General features: G+C 37.2%; 3 protein-coding genes and 2 pseudogenes across 3 annotated transcripts; all 5 read left to right on the top strand.

The window, feature by feature from the left end:
• The first annotated feature begins 430 nt into the window (after window positions 1-430).
• Window positions 431-3,376, top strand: LOC114731695 (protein trichome birefringence-like 23). The gene is made up of 3 exons (XM_028918926.1): window positions 431-909; window positions 1,248-1,525; window positions 2,305-3,376. Exons 1-3 carry the CDS (start codon window positions 669-671, stop codon window positions 3,076-3,078), a joined length of 1,293 nt encoding a protein of 430 aa, XP_028774759.1. The 5' UTR covers window positions 431-668; the 3' UTR covers window positions 3,079-3,376.
• An 891-nt stretch (window positions 3,377-4,267) lies between these two features.
• On the top strand, window positions 4,268-6,831 carry LOC114731694 (high mobility group B protein 6-like; annotated as a pseudogene).
• A 2,939-nt stretch (window positions 6,832-9,770) lies between these two features.
• On the top strand, window positions 9,771-13,733 carry LOC114731755 (probable GABA transporter 2). Its single transcript, XM_028919009.1, has 7 exons — window positions 9,771-10,112; window positions 10,215-10,445; window positions 10,742-10,839; window positions 12,150-12,336; window positions 12,454-12,584; window positions 12,699-12,935; window positions 13,031-13,733. Exons 1-7 carry the CDS (start codon window positions 10,031-10,033, stop codon window positions 13,418-13,420), a joined length of 1,356 nt encoding a protein of 451 aa, XP_028774842.1. The 5' UTR covers window positions 9,771-10,030; the 3' UTR covers window positions 13,421-13,733.
• Window positions 13,734-15,847: 2,114 nt separating this feature from the next.
• Window positions 15,848-16,614, top strand: LOC114731770 (probable serine/threonine-protein kinase pats1; annotated as a pseudogene).
• A 958-nt stretch (window positions 16,615-17,572) lies between these two features.
• LOC114731760 (probable serine/threonine-protein kinase pats1) lies at window positions 17,573-18,649 on the top strand. Its single transcript, XM_028919016.1, has one exon. It carries the CDS (start codon window positions 17,816-17,818, stop codon window positions 18,323-18,325), a length of 510 nt encoding a protein of 169 aa, XP_028774849.1. The 5' UTR covers window positions 17,573-17,815; the 3' UTR covers window positions 18,326-18,649.
• Window positions 18,650-23,669: the final 5,020 nt, after the last annotated feature.

The raw sequence follows: 23,669 nt of genomic DNA, 5'->3' as shown, positions 1-23,669 counted from the left end.
ACAAATACTATTTTAAAAAAAGAATATTATGAAAGATAAAGTAGATTGAGATCTTATATTTAGTATCAAAATAAAATTCAAATAAGTTTTATATTAAGAATCGGGGATAGTATTAATTTTAATATATGTACGTGCGACATCATTAAGATTCCATATCAGGTTAGCAAGGTAAAACTAAACTTCAGAGTGGAAACAGTCAAATACTAACCAACACTGCCGTTCTATTAGAAGAATAAGAATTTCATCATTTACGGCACAATGATCAATATTTTTTTTACCAAAATAAAATTATTTTTACTCTACAATAAATATTTTGTTTAAAAAGAAAAGAAAAAGAATAATGGGGAAATTAAAATCAGTTATGACCTTTCAAAAGGAAAAAAAGAACCAAGTCTTGATTTACTTGCATAAGGGATGAACCTTGTCTTTTCCTAATGAGTAAATGAAAGCCAAGCCAAGTCGGTAGCTTCAGTTCAGCCTTAGGCTGTATTGGGGTTTTACTTTGCGTGGATGAAATGATGAGAATAATGAGATGGTTCTTCTCTTCTTCTCTCACAAACGCTGCCATCCATACTTAGCAACACGAGGATTGGGACATCTTTTCTTGTTTTGAAAGTAGCATCTGGGCTTAGAGGAGCGAGCTCCCAGCAAGGAAATCCAGGAAGAAGATGAAGATTGATTGTTTGAAACATAAGTTTCTCTGCAAGCAGAAAAGTCTGCTGCTCAAGTTCGTGCTCGCCATTTTCTTCTTTGGCCTCGCTTTTCGCCTCCTTTTCTCTCATTCCCCAGAAATCTCACCCATTTTAGAATCCCCTTCTCCTAAGAAGGATACAGTTCTTGAAGAACCCGTTGTTTCAGCACAAGACGCTGAGGATGAAGCCACAACTGCAGATCAAGAATATCACACAGGTGAAGCTCTCTCTTTATTTGCTAATTGTAGATTTTGTCTTTTACTTTCCCTTTCTGTTTCTTCTTTAGCGCTGCATTCACAGTCTAGTTGAAGAGGGGAAAAAATGAAAATCAATTAAGGTTAGAAGTTAATATCCTTGTCGTGACTAGCCAATAAAGTATTTAAGCCTAGATCTGCACACCAGAAAAAGTGTTGAAAATTTATGAATTGATAGTCCATTGGGATTTTTGATATTAATGTGTGCTCGATGAAGCTGAACTGATAGAAGATTTTATTATTGTTGCTTGGTGATCTTCTTGTCCTATAATGTTGAAAGCTTTCTGCAAATTTCGTGCAGAAAATTGCGATCTCTTTACGGGGGATTGGATTCCAAACCCTTCGGGCCCGGCTTATACCAACGAAACCTGCGAATTCATCGAAGGCCATCAGAATTGTTTAACAAATGGGCGTCCCGATACAGGATATCTAAATTGGAGATGGCATCCGCGAGACTGTGAGTTGCCACAATTTAGTGCTAAGCAATTTCTGAAACTGATGCGGAATAAACACTGGGCACTAATTGGCGATTCCATATCACGCAATCATGTGCAGTCTTGGTTGTGCTTGCTTTCGAAGGTATGCGTTTGCATTGACTGATAGAGTATTATGCAATAGACCTATGCTTCATTGCCATACTTTAAAGTTTCTGAATGATAACAAGTCTGCCACGAGTTACTCAAGAGGATTAGTTCTTTAACACTATCATATCTGCCTTTCAACATCTCTATCTACCAATAATCTGGAGGAAAGGGGAAACGAAAGTGAATGACATTCCTGAATATAACTTACTATTCTCTCTCGCAACGAATGCATGGTTGATGGAATGGATTCTAATGTGCATCGTGTTTGGAGAATATTTCTTCTACCCGTCTACTACCAACCATCTTTATGTGTGCTTACGTGTCTGTGTTTCTCTGTATCACATGGTTATTGTATCATTCATAACTTCCTCATGCTTTTCTTTAGAAAAAATACATGATGTTTTAAGGTGTTAAAGAATGTTTTGACAATCATAAATGACTCCAAAAATGAAATGTGGATTAATCATATGAATTGAAATTTTTGAAATTCAAGGTACCATTGTCAGGAAAGGTTAAGCAGTATGATTGCCAATGTTGGAGTTATATTTTAATAATATAACAACTGTAATCGTAGAAGGTTTATTCTGAGATATGATTATCACGGTAAAACTAAACACGATATCAACTGCAAGAACGTCAAGGGCGAATGAGTGCACCAGCAATCGAGTTGACTTGTTGTTTTTGCCAATTTTCCAAAATAGCATCCCTAGTCTTGTCAAATTTTCTTAGCTATTTTATGAGAGTGATTTCACTTGGAACTATCTTTTTCTTCAGGGAGAGAAACCTGTGATGATCTACCACGATGAAGAATATAGGTCCAGAAAATGGCGTTTTCCCTCATATAACTTCACCATGTCAGTTATATGGTCACCATTCCTTGTAGAAGCTGCTATATTTGAGGACATGAATGGTGTTTCAACTTCTGAAGTTGAGCTGCATCTTGACAAACTTCATAGTGAATGGACAGATGAGTACCAAAGCTTTGATTACGTGATTATTTCAACTGGGAAATGGTTTCTTAAATCTTCAATCTACTATGAGAATGACACCGTACTGGGCTGCCACAACTGTCCTAAGAGGAATCTGACAGAACTGGGGTTTGATTTTGCGTACCGCAAAACCATCCAGCAGGTCCTGAACTTTGTTGCAACTTCCAATCACAAAGGCATGATCTTTTTTAGGACATCCACGCCTGATCACTTTGAGAACGGAGAGTGGTTTAGTGGAGGAACTTGCAACAGAACAGCACCAGTTAAGGAAGGTGAGATAGAAATGAAGGATTTGAACCAGATTCTTCGTGACATCGAATTAGACGAGTTCACTAAGGCAGCTGTGAATGCTTCAAGAAATGGAGTGAACCTGAAACTGCTTGATCTATCGCCACTTTCACTACTGAGGCCAGATGGTCATCCTGGACCATATAGACAGTTTCATCCATTTGCCAAGGGCCAAAATGCCCAAGTTCAGAATGATTGTTTGCATTGGTGCTTACCTGGGCCAATCGACTCTTGGAGCGACATTGTAATGGCGATGGTCATAAATGGCTAAGAAAACCAGCTAAATGCGGCGTAGAATTCTCCAAATGAGAAGTTCTAAACTTGCTGCTCTGTGCATACAACTGCTCTCTGCCATATCCGTTACAAACATACTCTGACAAGGCAATATTTTCCATTGTTTATTGGTTTTCTATATCGGATGAAGGTTTGAGGAAAAAAATGTAACAAAGGATTGTGAGCCTCTTTTTACAGCTGATTTTGATGATCATATTGAATATATGTGATTGAGATTGATTGACATCACCAAAGTAGATCATGAATCCTCACAATTCGTATGGAATTTCTTGTTATCCCTGACACCATCATCGATCTCTTAGTTTCTTGGGGCAGGTTATTGGACCGATACTTGAATATGCAGGCGAAACTTTCTTTGTGATAGGAGCTGATTCTACTATAAATTAAATGGAAATGAAGAACCCAAAAAAATTTCCTTACGGAGCCCCTTTTTGTAAGGTCTTCGTTTTGGGCCCGTTACTAAAAGGTCAACGGTTCATCTTTGAACGCCTATAAGCCCAAAGAAGTATAACTGGATCAGCTGATCTCCAAAATTTAGACAATTTCAATTTAAATTGGCCCGGAAAGTAAATGATTTACAATAAGAAAAATCGTTGGTGTTCTATTTTTTTTTTTTGTTGAAACATAACGATGATTGAATAATTTTTTAATAAAAATATATGTTCATGTGTTCGAAAAACTACGCAAGTTTCTCCTTTATTAGAGCTTGAAATGATAATTTATGCCTTGAAAATATTATATATATTTTTACTACATATTCACACGTTGAAAATGCTTGAAGTATTGACAGTGATGAAAATATGTATAATATCGTTTTTTTATCTATTACTTTTATTTCTCGCACCCCATTATGTGTCGATAATTTAACATGACAAAATTTCTACCCAAAAAAAAAAAGTTGTTGCAGGGCGAAGATTCAGCAATTTTACATAGGAAGCCTGCGATAGCGCATGAAAGCGAAACAAGATTTTTGTAGGATATTTTCCTTTTCCATTTTTTTCCTTTCACCGCGGGTCGCGGCCCAACGGTCATAATACAGGTCAATCAGCCACAGGATCGCCAGGCCACCTCGATCTCTTTCGAATTTGAAAAATTGGACCGTTGCGCTTCCTCTCCTTTAAAAGGCCCCTCATCTTAAGCTTACCTGCTAACCTCATCCCCCTCGAACAGTATTCCATACGCTCTCTCTCTCTCTCTCGGATGGCTGAGATCAGTGCCGAAGTGACCGTCGATCAAGTCCCGTCAAGGAGGCAGCGAAGCCGAAGGGCGTTGAAGGATAAAAATCCCTCAACTAATGATGTCAAATCCTTGGCCAAGAAGCTTACCGATTCCTCCACACCACCGGTTTCAAGTGGAATCAGACGCCGGAAAGGAGAAACCAACCCAGCGTCTCTCAACCCGCTCTTCGCCCAAGAAGGGAAAAGCTGCCTCAAAGAAGCAGTCGAAGCAATCTTTTGATAAAGAATTGCAAGAAATGCAGGACATGATGCAGAGGCTGCGCCTTGAGAAGGAGAAGACTGAAGAGCTCTTGAAGGCCAGAGATGAGATGTTGAAGCAGAAGGAAGAAGAGCTTGACGAGCGTGGCCGAGAGCAGGAGAAGCTGCAGATGGAGTTGAAAAAATTGCAGAAGCTTAAGGAGTTCAAACCCACCATGGTTGGTTTTTCCTTTTATGCTTTTCTTCCCCCGTCATTTTAGTTTCTGTTGTGGTTATGGCAATCTTTTTTTTCGTTTTGCAAAGACAGATAATTTTTGTTATAGAGGAGCTCATTTTGTGCTTTGATTGTTCAGAATTTGCCTATGCTGAAAGACAAGGAGCATGAGAAGGACAAGAAGAAGAAGAATGGATGTGCTGTGAAAAGGCCTTCTCCACCTTACATTTTGTGGAGCAAAGATAAATGGGCTGAGGTAAATGTTCAGTCGGACACGTTTTCTTCTTTTAACTCGTATAATAATTTGGGCTCACTTCGTTCAATTTTTTCTCCGGGTTCTTTGATGCAGATTAAGAGAGCGAATCCAGAGGCAGAATTCAAGGATATTTCAAACATGTTAGGGGCTAAATGGAAGACCATCAGTGAAGAAGAGAAGCAGCCTTATGAGAAGAAATATCTTATTGAAAAGAAGATATCTGCGGGTATCGGGGTAAAGGAGAAGAGAGAAACGCGAAATTGAGGCTATGAAGCTCTTGGAAGAAGAGCAAAAGCAGAAGACTGCCATGGAATTGCTCGAACAGTATATGCTGTTCAAACAAGAAACAGAGAAAGAAAGCAAGAAGAACAGGTAAATTAACTCTTTTAGTGTTGATTTGCCATCACTCTGTTGTTTATCTTGATGACACTTATATTACTCGCAGAAAAGAGAAGGACCCGCTGAAACCAAAGCATCCTGTGTCAGCTTTTATCTTGTACACGAATGACAGGCGAGCAGCTATTCTTGCAGAGAACAAGAGTATCGTGGAGGTGATTGATTGTCTCCTGTGATTATGATGTCTTTGAGATGATATTAATGAGAATAGAAGAACACAGCTTTAATGCCGATGCCTTGCAGGTTTCAAAGATTGTTGGTGAGGAGTGGAAAAACATGACAGAAGATCAGAAGAGACCTTATGAAGAGGTTTGACTCTGTCACGCCTTGAATTAAGCCTCCTCATTAATGGCTTAATTTCTCGCTAATTTCTGGTCTTGAAACATGTAGGTGGCAAAGAAAAATAAGGAGAAATATCTTCAAGAAATGGAGGCTTACAAACAGAAGAAGGATGAGGAGGCTGCGAATCTCAGGAAGGAAGAGGACGAGCAAATGAAGCTTCAGAAAGAAGAAGCCTTGAGACTGCTGAAGAAGAAGGAGAAAACAGAAAATCTGATCAAGGTGAGATATTTTCTACTTTACAAATTCCCTTGAGCTGTTTCATTCGTTGTGTCTAACATTTCTGATCCTAACAAGCAACACTATACATTTATATCTGCAGAAGTCAAAGAAGAAGAAACAGAGCAAGCAAGATAAGAATTCTGATCCTAACAAGCCAAAGAGACCACCATCTTCATTTCTGCTATTCAGGTGAGTCCACTCGGGGTAGAGTTAAATTAAATCAAAGCAGTTCTCAGTGCTTAGAAATGTGGTTTTGGTATGCAGCAAAGAAGCAAGGAAGAGCATACAGGAGGAAAGACCAGAGATGGATAATTCTACCGTGACCGCCCTTATATCAGTGAAGTGGAAGGAACTGAAGGAGGAAGAGAGAAAACTGTGGAACGACAAAGCAGCTGAGGCAATGGAGGCATACAGGAAGGAATTGGAGGAGTACAATAAATTGATTGCAGCTAACTTGGACCAGAAAACAGAAGAATGAAGTGGGGAAAGAAAAGGGACTTTGGGGTGTTCAAATTTCTATTGAACATCGCTATCTTTCAGTGACATTGCCGATTGTTTATCGTATGTTGTTTTTAAATTTGATGTAATTGCTAGGTTTCTAACGTTGTAATGCAAACGGGTGAGATTTGCAAATTTGGTGTAATGAAAGCCCTAACTTGCTGAAATCTTTCTTAAAACTCTTAAGCCAGTTAGCCCAATAATCTGGTGGGAACAAGTGGCAAATTTGAGCCCGTGTGTGGAAATTTGATCCGCGGAAGCCGGGGCCCCGCATTATCGTATTCAAACCGCAACGTGCGAGCCGGGCTCTGCAACAAATGACGTGTGTATGACGACAAACTTCACGGGTGTAGTCGTTCACATTCGGCCTAACGGTTTGTGGGTTTATACGAGTACGACTCCTTTTAGTTTCTTTTTTAAATTATAATAATTTCAACAACACCGGGAAGGAAAGATCGCATATAATAAAAACAAAAAAGAACTGATTTTTACCGCCAATTTCTCGGTTTTATGTGTGTGTGGGGGACATCACCAAAGGAAGAATAATAGTTTATGTCAAAATTCAAACAAGGGAGTGATTATAATTACCAAATGAAAAGGACCAAATGTACCCACATTTGGCAGCAGCAGGCCCTTTGTTTTCGTGTCTGCAACTATTGCTATTATTGAGGGGGGAGGTTTCGTGCACGAGCTCGCCGTTCACATTCAAAGATGCGTGTGGTGAATGGTATGCATTTACTGGTCCGGATGTAGACCTAATTAATTAATTTAAATAGATTAAATATGTTGAGTAAGTTAGTTAATATGATTTTTTTAAAAAATAGATCATCTTCTTTAATCTTCTCTCTTCTCTTTTTCCTACTTAGTTATTGTGGAGGGAATATCAAGAGAGTTAATTTGAAAAAAAAATTAATAAACACGTGAAATGGGTTTTATATATAAGATCAACATTAACTCTCAAATAATAAATATGGGATTTGTCTGTGTGTGTTTATCTATTAACATTTTAATAACTACACCCCACTCTCCATTCTCATGATTTATATAAATATCTTAGTTGCCGTATTCATACAAACCTACATACATACCACAAAAACGACCATCTAGTGCTGAGAATTGTTTAGGAGACTGGCTGGGGTTGGGATGAGTGATTTTTTTTTTTTTTGGGGGGGGGGGGAATCAAGAGCATAGGTCATAAAAAAGTGCACGCCTAATTTTTAAGCAGAAAAGTTACTCAACTAATTTAGATGAATTAAAAAATGAAATAAATTGTTTGATATGAATGAATGGCACATGATCTCCCGAAAGTATACTTATGTAAAATTACATTATATTTCAGTTTCTAGGTTAGATAAATTAGTTTAAGAAAAAAATAATGAACACGAGAGATAAAATATATTAAGGCAATGCATTTAATACTAAGATCAACTCTCCAAGTGATTCTTATATTTAGTATCAGATGAGCAGCTTGTAAGTGCTTAGATTCCATTCTAGCATAGATTAAAGGTTTGCCTTGTGCAATGGAGATCTCAAAAAATAATACTATCTCTAGTATTTAATATAAGAACTTATTTAATTTTTATTTTGTCTTAAATATAAAATCTCAATCCACTTTGTCTTTCATATTTATCTTTTTTTAAAATAGTTTTTTGTAATAATGATAGTTCTGACCAATACACTTAATTAGTAATAATATTTTACGAAACATAACACATGTTTATTACAAATACCAACTTAACTAATTTCTTTAATCTACTCAAACTAACAACAAGCTTTTATACTACTTTCGGTCCTTAATATAAGACCTTATTTGACTTTTACTTTGATCCTAAATATAATACCTCAATTCATTTGTCTCTCATATTTATGCATTTTTTTAAGATAGTCCTTCTAACAATGGTAATTCTAACTAATACACTTGATTAGCAAGAATATTTTAAGAAAGACAACATTTATTTATTTATAAATAACTAACTTAACTTCTTTCCTTAACTTTCTTAAATTAGTCAACTAGTTCTTATAATTACGACCGGAAGTAGTATAAGGACGGGAGATAATAATTTGTTGTTTGGGGAATTTGTTAAAAGAAAAAAGGATGAAGTGTGTTAGGTATGATCATCCGCTTGCAACTACCAGTTATCACATTCTTTCCTAACTCAATTAGACAATTAGGAGTGTTCACTGCTAACCTTGAGTTATGTTGACTCTTTATTTAGGCCACACACACACACACTCCACCAGTGTGGTCTGTCCCCCCGTCCCAAGTGAATTTTGTGGCCATTGGAATTACATCCAGCCAGCTAGGAAGCCAAAAAATTTTGAATTATCATTTCATTTTTTTTAATAAATAAAAAAGCCTCATAAAATATCATTCCTCTAAAAAGATCAGGCTTTGGGTTACCTGTTAATTAGCATCATCCAGCTCTGCAATGTACTTACGGACCATCTCTTGTATATGATTATCGATTCTATAATGGCCGTTTGGACAAGAAGAAAAAAAGGATTCTATATTGGCCCAAAACACAAATGATTTCACTTCTGATGATAACTTAAAAAGCCAGATAAATAATGTGTATTTTTTTAATCTGCAAACAATAAGTTGAAAGTTGTAGATTTATGTTTTTCCCCCCCTGAAAATAAGGCGAGCAGCACAAAATAAATATCTTAAAGTCAATAAAATGAAAAAAAATATCAATATAAAAGTAAATAACTGCATATTAAAGTTATAGGATAAATTTAAAATGTAAAAATTTTCAATTTTTTTTGGGACAGTAGAAATTTTCAAGTTTTCAAAAATGGATCCATTTTCTCAGACATTAAAACTAGTCTAATTAATTTAACCAACTTGACTGGCTCCGGTGCTTCAAAGACTTGACCGGGGTCCCAGTCAGCTTTGTGCAAAAACGAATCAATCATTAAAGGATTTGGATTCCCCAGTTAAAATCCCGCCAATCGAGTCTTTTAATTCAAAAAATTTTGACCATCAAATGATAATTTTATAGTATTGAGGTTGAAGTTATTAATTTATTTTAAAAAATAAACCAAAAAATTCTATTTTGATTTATTAAATTGCAATACGCTAATAATTATATCTTTCCATTAATGAATTAATTGTCGAGCGCCAGTAGAGATCAAATTTATTATTAAATGGAAATGAACTCAAAGTCAAACCGCATGATTGTTAAAAAAAAAAAAAAAAAACTGGGGTTGAAAAACAAAAGCCCAATCGGCTCATTTACAGGTACAGTTATCCCGGTGTTTGGCCAGCAAATATATATAAATAAAGCAAAGGCAGTTCGGAATCCATAGTCATATTATAACATCAGAGACATTTCCAAGAAATATTCCTCTTCAGCCTGCAGTTTCAGGCTCCGATGTTCTCCTACTTCTCAGTTCTCAGTTTCTCACCGCATGCTCTTCTTCCAATCTCCACATTTCCAGGCGAATGATACGCTAGACGTCCGACGACCAAATTGAAGTGTGCACGCAACAATATATCATATACTTGTTTGCACTCTGCACGTCAAAAAGTTCAAATCCCTCACCCGTCACTCCTAAATCCCCATCTATGACGATCCCTCCGAAGGACGCCGTCACGGACAGCCCCCGCGACGACGACGCCGGGGCCGCTTTTGTCCTTCAGTCTAAAGGTGCCGATTCCCAAGCTAGCCGGCCGCTTCTTCTTCTTTAAAACCATCGTTAACCATTCTTGTTTCTTCTGTTAGTTAATTCATTGTTTCCTTTGTACATAGGTCAGTGGTGGCATGCGGGGTTCCATTTGACGACGGCGATCGTCGGACCCACCATACTGACGTTGCCTTACGCCTTCAGAGGATTAGGATGGGGACTGGGGTTCTTCTGCTTGACGGCGATGGGCGTCGTCACCTTCTACTCCTACTTCCTCATGTCCAAAGTGCTTGATCACTGCGAGAAATCCGGCCGCCGCCACATACGTTTCCGGGAGCTCGCGGCAGACGTCTTGGGTGAATTAATCGATGCGACCCACACTCTTTCTTTTTTGTCCCTTTCCAATCTTGCTTTCATTAATTATTAACAATATTAATTATTAATCATAATCGCACTGCTAACTACACCCGCTACCGCTAACTCCTAGAACTTGTTATCCAAACGCACGGTACTGAATAACAAGGGCGGATTGAGTGTTCCTTGTTACTCTGTTTAATCTTTAGCCTGTATTGTAGTCTACTCTAGACCTACTTCCATTAGTTTCCAACGAATTGCTCATCAGTTATTTTTATTTTCTTGGGTCTAATGACAGGGTCTGGATGGATGTTCTATTTTGTAATATTCATTCAAACGGCAATCAACACCGGGGTTGGTGTGGGCGCAATTTTGCTGTCGGGCCAATGCCTTGAGGTTTGATCCCTTCTTATTTGCTCATGCATACGCACGATCCTTATCCGTCGATTCTACTGTTTTATCTTTTCATAGTAATAGTAATGGTTAAAGATACAGAGTATAAGATATCACCCTCGTCATAATTGCGGGGATGAAACAAGTTTGGGTTAACTTGATTTTTTTAATTATATTTCTACTCTCATACTGCTTTTCATTTGTCCCTCCGAGGCAAACTCTCTCGTGCTCTGTTTCTGACTTTCATCTTATTCCCCCTTTCTTCTACGTCCCATCGCCGTACTTAGGAAAGTCTGACGTCAAATCTCCTTGAAGACCGAGAGGGTAGGATTTTCATTATAAAATCTCCCTGGCGTGTCATCAACTACCCGCTCAAGTCATGGAATGTGTCCATAGAGTTCTGGTGTCTGGTTTCGCTGCATTTAATTTACTTTCCATTTATCTGCAGGATACAGTATACGATAGTACTACGAATCTTTCTACGTAGCAGTAAGCTACTGATGATCTTTCTGAAGGATAAGATATTAAATTTGATATTTTATTTAGGCATAGAAACTTTCCTTAACTTATTCATATAGCAAACACTTTTTCAGTCTTGGAATATATGCCATGTTCCACATCCGCATGCGGTTTTATTCGCTCATAGATTATAGTATAGATTAAAACTTCGTTTCGTTATGGTGCAATAGCATCTGGTTAAGCACATTTTTAACTTCTTAAGATCTGGATCTATACTTTTGATTTTTTGTATCTGATAGTTAGCTGCCTTTGTAACTCTTCAAGCTTAAGCTTGCCTTTACATATAAAAAAAAAAATCTAGATTTATCTCTATTTTTTTCACCAATAGTACGAATGGCTATGAAGTGACACATTGGCACGCGATACGTAGTGGACGTCCATATCCACATGTATTTAGGTGTTACTGTGCTCTGTGGTGCGGAGGACCAATCAAGCGCCAGTGCATAATAAACGTGTAAGGTACTAACCTATTTTGGTGCGCCACCTCGCTGAGCCGCTTCTTTAATTCTGCACATATTTGCTGTCCCTGGCTTTTGAGTCTTGTGTTTTTGTCTTGGGTAATCTACAAAAATGATAAAACCAAGTAAAGCGGGTCTCTGTCTCTCTGATGAACTAAAATGGGAACCTAATATTACCGAACCAACTGATGACTGCAGAAGTGCCGGGGGGGGAGAAGAGCTGGGTCTCGGTTTCCTCCAAATTGAAGTGCTTAAGAATATAATTGAATGTTTTGTTTTGAAGTGATTGTGGAAACCAGTGTTCATTAATTAATTGATGCTGTTGCGTTGTTAAAGATTGTGTATTCCAACCTTTCGCCACATGGGTCCCTCAAATTGTACCATTTTATAGCAATGGTGACAGTGGTAATGATAGTTCTCTCTCAGCTCCCAACCTTCCATTCTCTACGACACATCAACATGGGTTCTCTTCTTCTCAGCCTAGGCTATAGTTTCCTAGTGGTCGGGGCTTGCATTCACGCAGGTAAAAACAAACGGATCAATAACGCCTTCTTCTTTTTTCCCCCACAGATAACTGCATAATGACTAATGAGATTTGGGTCATATCAATAATTATAGGTGGCTTCGTATCATTTTGCAGGTTTATCAGCAAAAGGCCATTCAGCGGACTATTCCCTAGAACCCAGAAAGTCTGCACGGGTTTTTAGTGCCTTCACTTCCATCTCCATAATTGCATCCATATTTGGGAATGGAATTCTGCCCGAGATACAAGTATCAAGAAAACTATCTTTCAGAAGTTTATCAATTAATAATGTCCATGGCACTTGCACTTCAAGCTTGTATGTGTGGCTGACTTTCATTTTGGCTATGACATGTTGAATGCAGGCAACTCTAGCACCACCTGCAACTGGAAAGATGGTCAGAGGGCTTTTCATGTGTTATAGTGTGATTTGCGTGACTTTCTACTCTGTTGCAGTGTCTGGATATTGGGTGTTTGGAAACAAGTCCAGTTCAAACATTCTTAAGAGTCTATTGCCAGATGAGGGACCCTCTTTGGCTCCAACTTGGGTACTTGGCCTTGCTGTCATCTTCGTTCTTCTTCAACTCTTCGCGATTGGTCTGGTAAGCTCAGAGAGTTGTAATTGTTGCGAGCAACGTTAAGATTTGGCATCAGATACTGGTGGAGAATATAATGATTGTCCCAACACACACGACAGGTTTATTCTCAAGTGGCATATGAGATAATGGAGAAGAAATCAGCTGATGTGAAGCAGGGGATGTTTTCCAAGAGAAATCTCATCCCTCGCTTAATTCTTCGCACAATTTACATGATACTATGCGGGTTTGTGGCAGCCATGCTCCCATTTTTTGGGGACATCAATGGTGTGGTTGGTGCTCTTGGTTTCATCCCTCTGGATTTTGTTCTTCCTATGCTTCTGTACAACATGACGCACAAGCCTCCCAAGTCATCCTTCACCTATTGGATCAACATGTCAATCATTATCGTCTTCACCGGTGCAGGAATTATGGGCGCATTCTCTTCCATAAGGAAACTGGTTCTTGACGCCAACCAGTTTAAGCTCTTTAGTAGTGATGTTGTTGATTAAACAAATGTGCACATAAATCATGTATACTACAGCGACTGCACAAATTTGCTGGACTTCTTTGGCTTGCCTCAGTACATATGGCTCTTTCTAAGTTGTGAAACAGAAGACAGAGCTAAAAAGATAAAGCACTGTCCTCAGCGTTGGTCTTGCACTGTTTGCTAGGCTCGGCACTCAGCAAAGGGAGCCTGCAATTTGTGTTCCAAGTATTACTGCCGTCAATGTGACCAGAAAGTTTTTAATGAATGAAGTCAATTTATAATTTTGTAATTAAATTCAAAAGAAGTATATCACTCGCTGTGGTTATTTTTAACTGCAAGATGCTCTGATGCTCTAAGGTTCTAATTCAATATTAGTTAAAAGAAGGGCAATGAAACGAAGAATTTGGCGGGGCTGAAGAAATTGGGGCATCATCACAGGATTTGAAATCAACGAGAATAAAATTAGATCCTCAAAGACGTTTGGTATTCATGGAAGTGGTCGGTTCGTTGTAACAAGTAAACCGACATGATGGGTTGGACTTGGGGTCCTTAAAACTGAAACAGATCGCGCAGAAGTGTTGGGTTGGTTGACTTTCCCTTGCCTCTCTGACTTTTGCCCTTTTCGGAGATACAAGGTAAGATGTCATGGCCCAAGGAATTCGAAGCCTAGTTCTTTTGTATGGTTTTATTGCAAGAGTCCAGTTCTATTTGATTTGGGTTGTTCCTATCTCACACATGGATATATTGTCCAATGCTTTATTTTCTTTTTTCCCTTTTACATTGATTGACTTTGGAGATGCTTCAATCATGTGTTTTCCTCTGTGGGTCAAACGTACATATTTGCTTGCAGCACATGCTACCCTAGATATTCGATGTTTCCAATATATTAGGAGGACACAAATATCACGTGGCACTTTTTAATAAGAGTTCACGCGTTACATTGCTAACCTGTTCTATAATGAATCTCTCTCTAGAAAAAATAGAGTTGCGGTTTGGATGTTTGAGAGGAGGAATCGTAATATTTTATTGCGAGGAGCATCGATGAGATTAGGCAGTTTGACTTGACTCATCAAATCAATGTGAACCCATCATAACTAATATACTACCTCCGGTCCTAATTACACCATTATGTTTATAAACTATAAATAATATTTTATAATTAGAATCGGAAGTACTAAGTTTATTTTAAGGTGTGAATAAAAAAAATTCAGAACATTTCGCTCTTGTTTAAATATATTGTCAGAGAATGACATAAAAATGTTTCTAAAATATGCAGATCTCATATTACAATCATGGAATGACATATTTTTCTAAAATTCTTAAGAACTTTTTTGTATCAATTTTATTGCTGAATAACTATATTGTTTTTAGGTTAAAGAACAAAAAAATCTTCCACCACCGCCCCGTGGCGCTCGGACTCACATGGTTGAAAAACTGTTAAGAAGGGGTGATCTGGAAATAAAAATATGCCCAAATCCCTATATAATAGATAACAAATTTGCTTGTCTTCGAAATAAAGCTATGAATGGTAATTAATAAGATTTCAGGTTTTATAATTAGGACAGGAGGTAGTGTGGTGTGTGTGTATATAATATATATATATATATGTATATAGATATGTAAATTCTTTTAAAATTTGATATCTGTAAAATTAATTCAAAGTGACTTCGTGGACACGCACTCCCGAGCCTCCATTACTTGCGCAATACCGACCACGCCTCTAAATATTGAAGACTTGTGAAGTCGGCCACCCGATCTCCAAATCCGATCCATAGTTTTAACTTTTGAACCATCGCTTTTAGTTAGGGAGATTGAACTACTTTTACTATATTTTATATTTCTTTCTATCTTCTTATTGAAAGTTTTAAAATGCTCTCAATAAAAATTTCATACTGTGCCTATCACATCGAAATCTATTTTTTTAAAAAAATACTTCCCTAATAGTGAAAAATTCATAATTTAAAAGCATTGAGAGAAAAAAAATTCATAATTTTGTTGTGTATAGTTTCTTGAATGAGTCGTTAGTTAGCTCGTAAAGGTACTAATAAATATCACAGAGCTTTCTAGCTAAAACTTTAGTACCTTTCATATGGATAATCTTATAAAATATAACAAAAAGTTAAATTAAATGCAAATGATAATCTAAATGTTCCACAATGCGTGCTTTGTTGACATGTCACATTTTGAGAATGAAACGGTGACACGTGACATGAAACGATTCAATGGGTATGGCCATTCTTATTTATAGCATTTACTTTAATACAAAAAAATAAAACTTGAGACACAATTCATGGGGCCACTCTCATTCCACGTCCCCTGGTTCCCCACTTGAACCGTTTTGTATAATCAACGTTACTTAGTTTTTTTCAATTATCATAATTATATATGCATGTTGAGTTGTCATTATATAAGCTGCGAAAGCGAGTCGCATTATAATATTTAAGAACGAAGAATGGACAGTGGAAGAAGAGAGAAGTTATTGGTGTCACTGAGAAGAATGAACGGTGAATATAAGTAAGCCGTGAAACCAGTCAGCCTTTTTCAGGTCTCTCAAAGTCATAACCGACGCGTTCGCTTCCTTCACCAACCCGGTAACCATTACATAAAGGCCAGCCTTCTTCGTCTTCTTCTTCTTCCTCTTCTAACTCTGTTCTCAATTACTTTTCTTCAAACCCTACTTTCTGGTTATATCATGGAGAATCGTTCTTCGAAGACTAAGGCCGCCTTGTGGGACTGTGGCAGCACGCTCTATGACTCCTTCGAGCTCAACTCCTTCAAGTGTCAACTCGACTCTGCTATAGCTAATTCCGCCAGAAGTCTCTCCATGCCTCACCTCTCCGACCGCGGACTTCCGGCTCCTCCGCCTCCCCCGCCCACCATGTCCAAGAAGCCCTTCAAAATCTCTCGCTCCCTCCAGAAGCTCCTTCGCTCCGTTTTCAAGCTCAATAATAACAATCACAATCATCATAGTCTCAAGAAAGCTTCGTCCGTTAAATCTTCCAGGAGTAGTTTCCAGGTGCCACAGAAATCCGGAGAGCGTTACTTGGTGGTTTACGACAAGCAGTCAGGGCCGGTGCTTTCGTTCGTCCATCCCGGAGCTGCCGGAGTTTGAGATGGCTAAGGTTTCGCCGGACATCACTTCTCTGGTCAAAAGGTCGGCTTCGGAACGCTTTACGCCCACGACAATGGGTATTTCCTGTGCCTGACGGACCCAGCTGGCATAACAAATTTGCTTGTCTTCGAAATAAGCTATGAATGGTAATTAATAAGATTTCAGGTTTATAATTAGGACAGGAGGTAGTGTGTGTTTGTGTGTATATATATATATATATATATGTATAGATATGTAAATTCTTTTAAAATTTGATATCTGTAAAATTAATTCAAAGTGACTTCGTGGACACGCACTCCCGAGCCTCCATTACTTGCGCAATACCGACCACGCCTCTAAATATTGAAGACTTGTGAAGTCGGCCACCCGATCTCCAAATCCGATCCATAGTTTTAACTTTTGAACCATCGCTTTTAGTTAGGGAGATTGAACTACTTTTACTATATTTTATATTTCTTTCTATCTTCTTATTGAAAGTTTTAAAATGCTCTCAATAAAAATTTCATACTGTGCCTATCACATCGAAATCTATTTTTTTAAAAAAATACTTCCCTAATAGTGAAAAATTCATAATTTAAAAGCATTGAGAAGAAAAAAAATTCATAATTTTGTTGTGTATAGTTTCTTGAATGAGTCGTTAGTTAGCTCGTAAAGGTACTAATAAATATCACAGAGCTTTCTAGCTAAAACTTTAGTACCTTTCATATGGATAATCTTATAAATATAACAAAAAGTTAAATTAAATGCAAATGATAATCTAAATGTTCCACAATGCGTGCTTTGTTGACATGTCACATTTTGAGAATGAAACGGTGACACGTGACATGAAACGATTCAATGGGTATGGCCATTCTTATTTATAGCATTTACTTTAATACAAAAAAATAAAACTTGAGACACAATTCATGGGCCACTCTCATTCCACGTCCCCTGGTTCCCCACTTGAACCGTTTTGTATAATCAACGTTACTTAGTTTTTTCAATTATCATAATTATATATGCATGTTGAGTTGTCATTATATAAGCTGCGAAAGCGAGTCGCATTATAATATTTAAGAACGAAGAATGGACAGTGGAAGAAGAGAGAAGTTATTGGTGTCACTGAGAAGAATGAACGGTGAATATAAGTAAGCCGTGAAACCAGTCAGCCTTTTTCAGGTCTCTCAAAGTCATAACCGACGCGTTCGCTTCCTTCACCAACCCGGTAACCATTACATAAAGGCCAGCCTTCTTCGTCTTCTTCTTCTTCCTCTTCTAACTCTGTTCTCAATTACTTTTCTTCAAACCCTACTTTCTGGTTATATCATGGAGAATCGTTCTTCGAAGACTAAGGCCGCCTTGTGGGACTGTGGCAGCACGCTCTATGACTCCTTCGAGCTCAACTCCTTCAAGTGTCAACTCGACTCTGCTATAGCTAATTCCGCCAGAAGTCTCTCCATGCCTCACCTCTCCGACCGCGGACTTCCGGCTCCTCCGCCTCCCCCGCCCACCATGTCCAAGAAGCCCTTCAAAATCTCTCGCTCCCTCCAGAAGCTCCTTCGCTCCGTTTTCAAGCTCAATAATAACAATCACAATCATCATAGTCTCAAGAAAGCTTCGTCCGTTAAATCTTCCAGGAGTAGTTTCCAGGTGCCACAGAAATCCGGAGAGCGTTACTTGGTGGTTTACGACAAGCAGTCAGGGCCGGTGCTTTCGTCCATCCCGGAGCTGCCGGAGTTTGAGATGGCTAAGGTTTCGCCGGACATCACTTCTCTGGTCAAAAGGTCGGCTTCGGAACGCTTTACGCCCACGACAATGGGTATTTCCTGTGCCTGACGGACCCAGCTGGCTTTTAGGCAGCATGATTATGAGATGATATATTTTAATTAGCAGGATTTTTAGTATGATATGATGGTGATAATAACGTAGCATGTGTGAATGGCGTGTGCTAGATTTCTGGATTATTCTGTAGTTTTTAGTAATCCGGTATGTATTATTTTATAGTACTGATTCGTGGGACGATATATCATAGTTGAACGCGGATAATCTGCCAGTTTGACTGACTATATTATGTGATATTAGGTACGGTCTCCGGTCCTAAATATAAGAGTTGGTTGACCAATTTGAGGAGATTAAAGAAGTTTGTTAAATTAGTTATTTGTAATAAATAGGTGTTATTTTTCCTAAAATACCCTTACTAATCAAATATATTAGCTTTAACCTTTGATAAAACCTTTAATATGTGCAATAGCTACAAAGATTACCTTAAGAAAAAATAAATAAATATGAGAAACAAAATGGACTTACATCTTATATTTAAAATCAAATTAAAAGTTAAACTAACTCTTATATTAAGGATCGGAGGTAGTAATGAAAAGCTTTGCATAACTTCTTCGTCAGGCAATATAGCCCATTGATCACAGTTCACATCCTATCATAGTGGACTTGATTATCTCTTAATTATTAATTTACTACATATGTCCATCTATTTCCACATTGTTCCAAAACAGGAATACTCCTCTGGTCGTATTTATAAGGCAGAGAGAGAAGGTTTTTTTAGATCCTATTTATAAATCAATTCATTAAATTTTTATCATGAATGTACTATATTATCCTTCATTTATTATAGTGTATATAGTTATTTTTTTAAATATGTATATATTAAATAGGGGTAAAGTTAAAAAATTGCTATATTTTAATGAAGAGTTAATGCAGTTTAAAGTTTTTCTTGGTCTGTATGAAAAAAGTTAAAAATATCTTATAAATAGGATCAGAGGAGTACTTCAGTTAGACTTTTGGGGTTGGGAATCTCTTCTTCAGCCTTTTTATTATTATATTATTATTAATCGATTTCTAACTTAATGAAAAATGCATTGTTATTGTCCGTAAAAGGGGAAAAAACTCCATTGTTACTTAATAACATGTTAACACAACTAATGAAAAATTGAAGAAACTATGACTCTTTTTCTCTCTTTTTTTTTCTTTTTTTTTTTTTGGTGTTGCAACAAATCATGGCTCTTGAAAAAGGGCTTCCTTGATTGCTTTCACTTGGTTGGGGGTAATTAAATAGAGAAAGGAAGTTAGACTATTCAAACATGATGGATTTCTCTCTACTTAATTTACTAAAATCCGTAACTTCTCAACAAGTTAAGCTTCATATTTTCATCATAACTTACTGAATTTAATTAACTGATAGTACTTTTGTCATTATCTTTTAAAATAAGAAAAATCGATAGAAATTTTCTGTTCGAAAATTTTACTATTCAGATACTTAAAAACAATTATGCTTGTCAAGAATTAAAAAAAAAAAACTAAACAAGCAACTATTCATGAACTTCCTGAAAAATTTATTGTCTCGGAAGTTCAGTAAATTGAACCACGCAAAACCCCTCATCTTTTCAGCTCCAATGCTATTTGGGTACGAACAAGTCATTAATACTGCGTGTGTATGGTGGCTATTTTGAAATGAGATTTCATTGGCCAAACACAGGTACGGAGATTTTCTGCTTCAGCTTATTTTTCAAGTCATTAATAATTGGAGACAAGTGAAATGAGAATAAATTAGTGTTATCTTGTGTTTGTGCACTTTAAAAACTTGTGAGTAAATTATTATCCTACCGTGAAAATTTTACATGAATTTCCAGATGCTCTATGGCTATAATTTGGTTTCTCAGATATAAAGCACTTTCAATTTAGTTGTGCCCATAAAAGCTTGTTATATAGTATTTCCCCCCTAATCTGACCACTCATAAATGGATAGTTCTCAACTTATACATGAAATTAATTAATAGTGCAATAGGTATATATGTTGTACAACAACGATAAATTTTTTTAAAAATACTCACGCGTATCCGAATGCTAAAATTGAGAATGTGATTGTAGAAAAGGAGAAATCGAATATGATAAACTCTTTATCTCCAGAGATCGAACTGAGAATGGATGAGAAATAGAATAAAATTTGAAATACATTATATATGTGTTGAAAACCGAAAATGAAGTGATATGGAGTGTTACTGCTCTTTCTGCGTTATAGTCATATTTATTACCACATTAAATACCCTTTCAACATATATATGAAAATGTAGAGAAGTTTGGTTTGCATCAAAATTACTGAAATATATATGAGAAATTAAACTACCATATAATGTCAAAATCTTAAATTCAGAGTATGGGGCGCAGGTTAAAGAAGAAGAAAGCAATGGTGGGGAGAATTAATGGGAGTATGTGACGCATGAAACTATGTTTATAAGAGAGTTTTAATGTGGTAGGTCCAGAAATAAGTTCAGTGGCCCTTACTTGTATCTTCAAGACTGATGCCCTTTCTATGTCTATCCACTCTTAGTAGGTTAGCTCATTCATATCCAATGCTTCCGTATTCACTCATTCTTCATCCCCTTCTTATTTTTTTTTTTGTGGCTTTTGAATTGGTGTTTAGTTTTGAGGATTATTATGATCTTATTCCATTCCCATTATTTATTGCATTTAAATTTTTATATTAATCTTAATTTTAATTTTATGATAGTACGCCATCATAAAGGTTGATGAACACACACACATGGGTGTGTGGTCGAATTAAAAAATTACACATCTTATGCCCAATATATTGATAAAATTTTAATTAATAAAATGTAATTGTATTGTATTGTGCTACGATCAGTTATATATTTCTGTATATATTGGTCCTACTTCATAAAAGCGGATATGGATTTGATAGGTTCTTTATTCATGGCTTTTCTCTCTGATCTAGCGGACAAAGGGGCCTTAACCAGTTTGCTTATTTCTTGATTCTTGAATACGCAAGAAGGGGAAGGCAAAGATTGTAGGAATGGGTAGTCAAGCTGAGATTAAAATTTATTAGATAAATGGGTTTTGTTTTGGCAGGAAAATATTAAATTTTTAACGGAGATAAAATTTGATCTTCCAAAAAAGATCTGAGGGAGCTTTGGTCAGCCCAAACAATAATTTTCAAGCCACAAAAGGGAAAGCTATAGGTCCTGCCCATCTTAATTTAAACATGGCTTGAAAGTTGAAACCTTATCGTTTGAGCGGCATTAAGATATGAGAAAACAATTAATGACGACAGCACCCCTAAGGACCATAAACATTTGCAGACTCAATAAAAGTCAAGTTCTATGAATCGAATGAAAAATCTCACAGCGATCGGGACACGACGATGTATCTGGGGAATAGGGTTATCCTCGATCGCCTAGGGGTGGCAGAAAAACTAGTTTGCATCAAGTATATTTTCTAAAAGCAGCATACCAGTAGATGTAGAACCTGTTCGATTTTACATTTTTTATCAGTTCAGCTCATATATATGTTCTTGTCAAATTTTGTTTATTCACAAAAGTTGACGTTCTGTTTATCATAAACAAAATCACACAGTTACATGAGATAAGTTATAAAGATCAGGCGATGAGAGCAGGCAAAAAGTCTCCTTTTTTTTTTAATTTTAATTTGGTGTAGTTTGATGAGAATAACGACGTGCTATATACAAGGATGGGCGGTATGAGAGACAAATGTGGCTAAACATAAATGTCAGCTGTTCCATTCCATTGGTATTGGATTTCGTTTTATTCATTTTTCTGATAGATTTGCAAGGTATATAGAATTCTCAGAAGGGGTAACTGTAAATGTAATTATCCAAGCGCGCATGATTTCCTTTGTATTCTCTATCTGCTTTCCTCATCAATCAACAAATATATATATCAAACCCTCAAAAGCACAACCTCATTTCAGGCTGTTCGAGTGAGCACAGTTTTCCCGTGAAAAACTGATCCTCCACTGCGTTGCATTTATGCTCGCGTAGCACAGCACATTTATTGAGGTTATATTGTTCACGTACAGTTGCACCATCACTCACCAGCCACCCGCGAACTTGCCTCCTTCTTTACTCCCTCCACTATGCAATATTTTAAAATTGAAACGCCTCATTCCAAGACCAGTTCTAATTGTCGGAATAATAAATCTATATTAAGTCATTAATAAGGACAATTATAATTGCACCTCTTAGATTAGTTTTTTTTTCCTCAGTAAGCACAGATATTCTCTTATTAAAGATAATCCTATTCGATACACTGTCATATACTCCTCCGGTCTTTAATATAAAACCCAATTGTTGAGTTGGTTTTGGTCCTAAATATAGAACTCATTTCTTATATTTATCAATTTTCTCTAAATTACCCTATGGATACTCCTCAACCATAACCAAGTAGAAGAGGGAGAGGAGGTATTAAGAAAGATGATTATGGTGTTTTAGGAAAAATGTGTCACATTTCTTATAATTAACTAACTTATCTAACTTCTTTAATCTAATTAAATTAATTAAATGGGTCTTATATTAAGAATCAGAAAAGTACTAAATATGAATTTTTTTTCTCGGTAGGGATTCAAACTTTGATTGATTTCTTAGCCTAGTTTTGTATCAATTCTTCAACAAGCAAATGTTGATTCTGGACACAATACGGGCTCCGGAGTTTGAGCCCATCATCGCCAAATGGATAGATACGTTTCTGAGGCCCGGCATGACCCATGGCCCGGGTTGCCCCCGACAGCCCAGACGAGAGGGCGAGCGAGAACAAGACGGATTTAATCGTCGCTACTGGTTGTGTAGAGGTTGGATTCCTTTTTGTGGCGGCCGGATAGATTGGAAATTCGAAAACGGACAAAACTTGCCACAGGGCGGGGGAGCACCGTTGACTTGGCCGCTGCCTGTTGATCCGTCATAATTGCTTCTCAGTATTTCGCTTTTTCTTTGATTTCTTACTCTAGCTTCTTGTTCTTCGGTTTCATCTTCTTGCTCTCCTTTGTTGCTCGAGCCTACAAGTGAGTTTTACAGACTCTATTCCAGGCTCCAGCAACTTATCTGTTCCCACATTTATTGGTTATTTCACGAAGCAAACGGTTGTTTATATATACTGGCATTTATTTCTCACAACCAATTTATGCTCCAATCTCCCCCTGGAAAATATTGACACCTAACAAGCTTCGGATTCTGAGAACGAGTTCAGATGTACTTGGATGGTTTAATTTGTTATCGAGAGTGGAGACTAGAATAATCTGCAGAGTGCTTCTAATGCGTTTGCTTTGTGAGAAACAACGGCCTCAGTGCGAAGAATAACTTCAGACGGTTAAGGGTCGTCGAGGAAAACTGATACGGATGAGCGAGGGGCTACTCGTT

The sequence above is a fragment of the Neltuma alba genome, unplaced genomic scaffold (assembly GCF_004799145.2).
Source record: "Neltuma alba isolate B1F8T4 unplaced genomic scaffold, ASM479914v2 tig00012843_pilon, whole genome shotgun sequence".
Lineage (NCBI taxonomy): Eukaryota > Viridiplantae > Streptophyta > Magnoliopsida > Fabales > Fabaceae > Neltuma > Neltuma alba.
Note: the sequence above shows the minus strand (reverse complement) of the source record. Positions and strands in the feature narration are given on the sequence as shown.

Bases quoted from the DNA above. Each gene is read 5' to 3' on its own strand.
- LOC114731695 (XM_028918926.1), top strand. From the start codon at position 669: ATGAAGATTGATTGTTTGAAACATAAGTTTCTCTGCAAGCAGAAAAGT. The intron at 910-1,247 runs GTGAAGCTCTCT...AATTTCGTGCAG, and splicing joins AGATCAAGAATATCACACAG to AAAATTGCGATCTCTTTACG. The intron at 1,526-2,304 runs GTATGCGTTTGC...CTTTTTCTTCAG, and splicing joins GGTTGTGCTTGCTTTCGAAG to GGAGAGAAACCTGTGATGAT.
- LOC114731755 (XM_028919009.1), top strand. From the start codon at position 10,031: ATGACGATCCCTCCGAAGGACGCCGTCACGGACAGCCCCCGCGACGAC. The intron at 12,337-12,453 runs GTAAAAACAAAC...ATCATTTTGCAG, and splicing joins CGGGGCTTGCATTCACGCAG to GTTTATCAGCAAAAGGCCAT. The intron at 12,585-12,698 runs GTATCAAGAAAA...TGTTGAATGCAG, and splicing joins GAATTCTGCCCGAGATACAA to GCAACTCTAGCACCACCTGC.
- LOC114731760 (XM_028919016.1), top strand. From the start codon at position 17,816: ATGGAGAATCGTTCTTCGAAGACTAAGGCCGCCTTGTGGGACTGTGGC.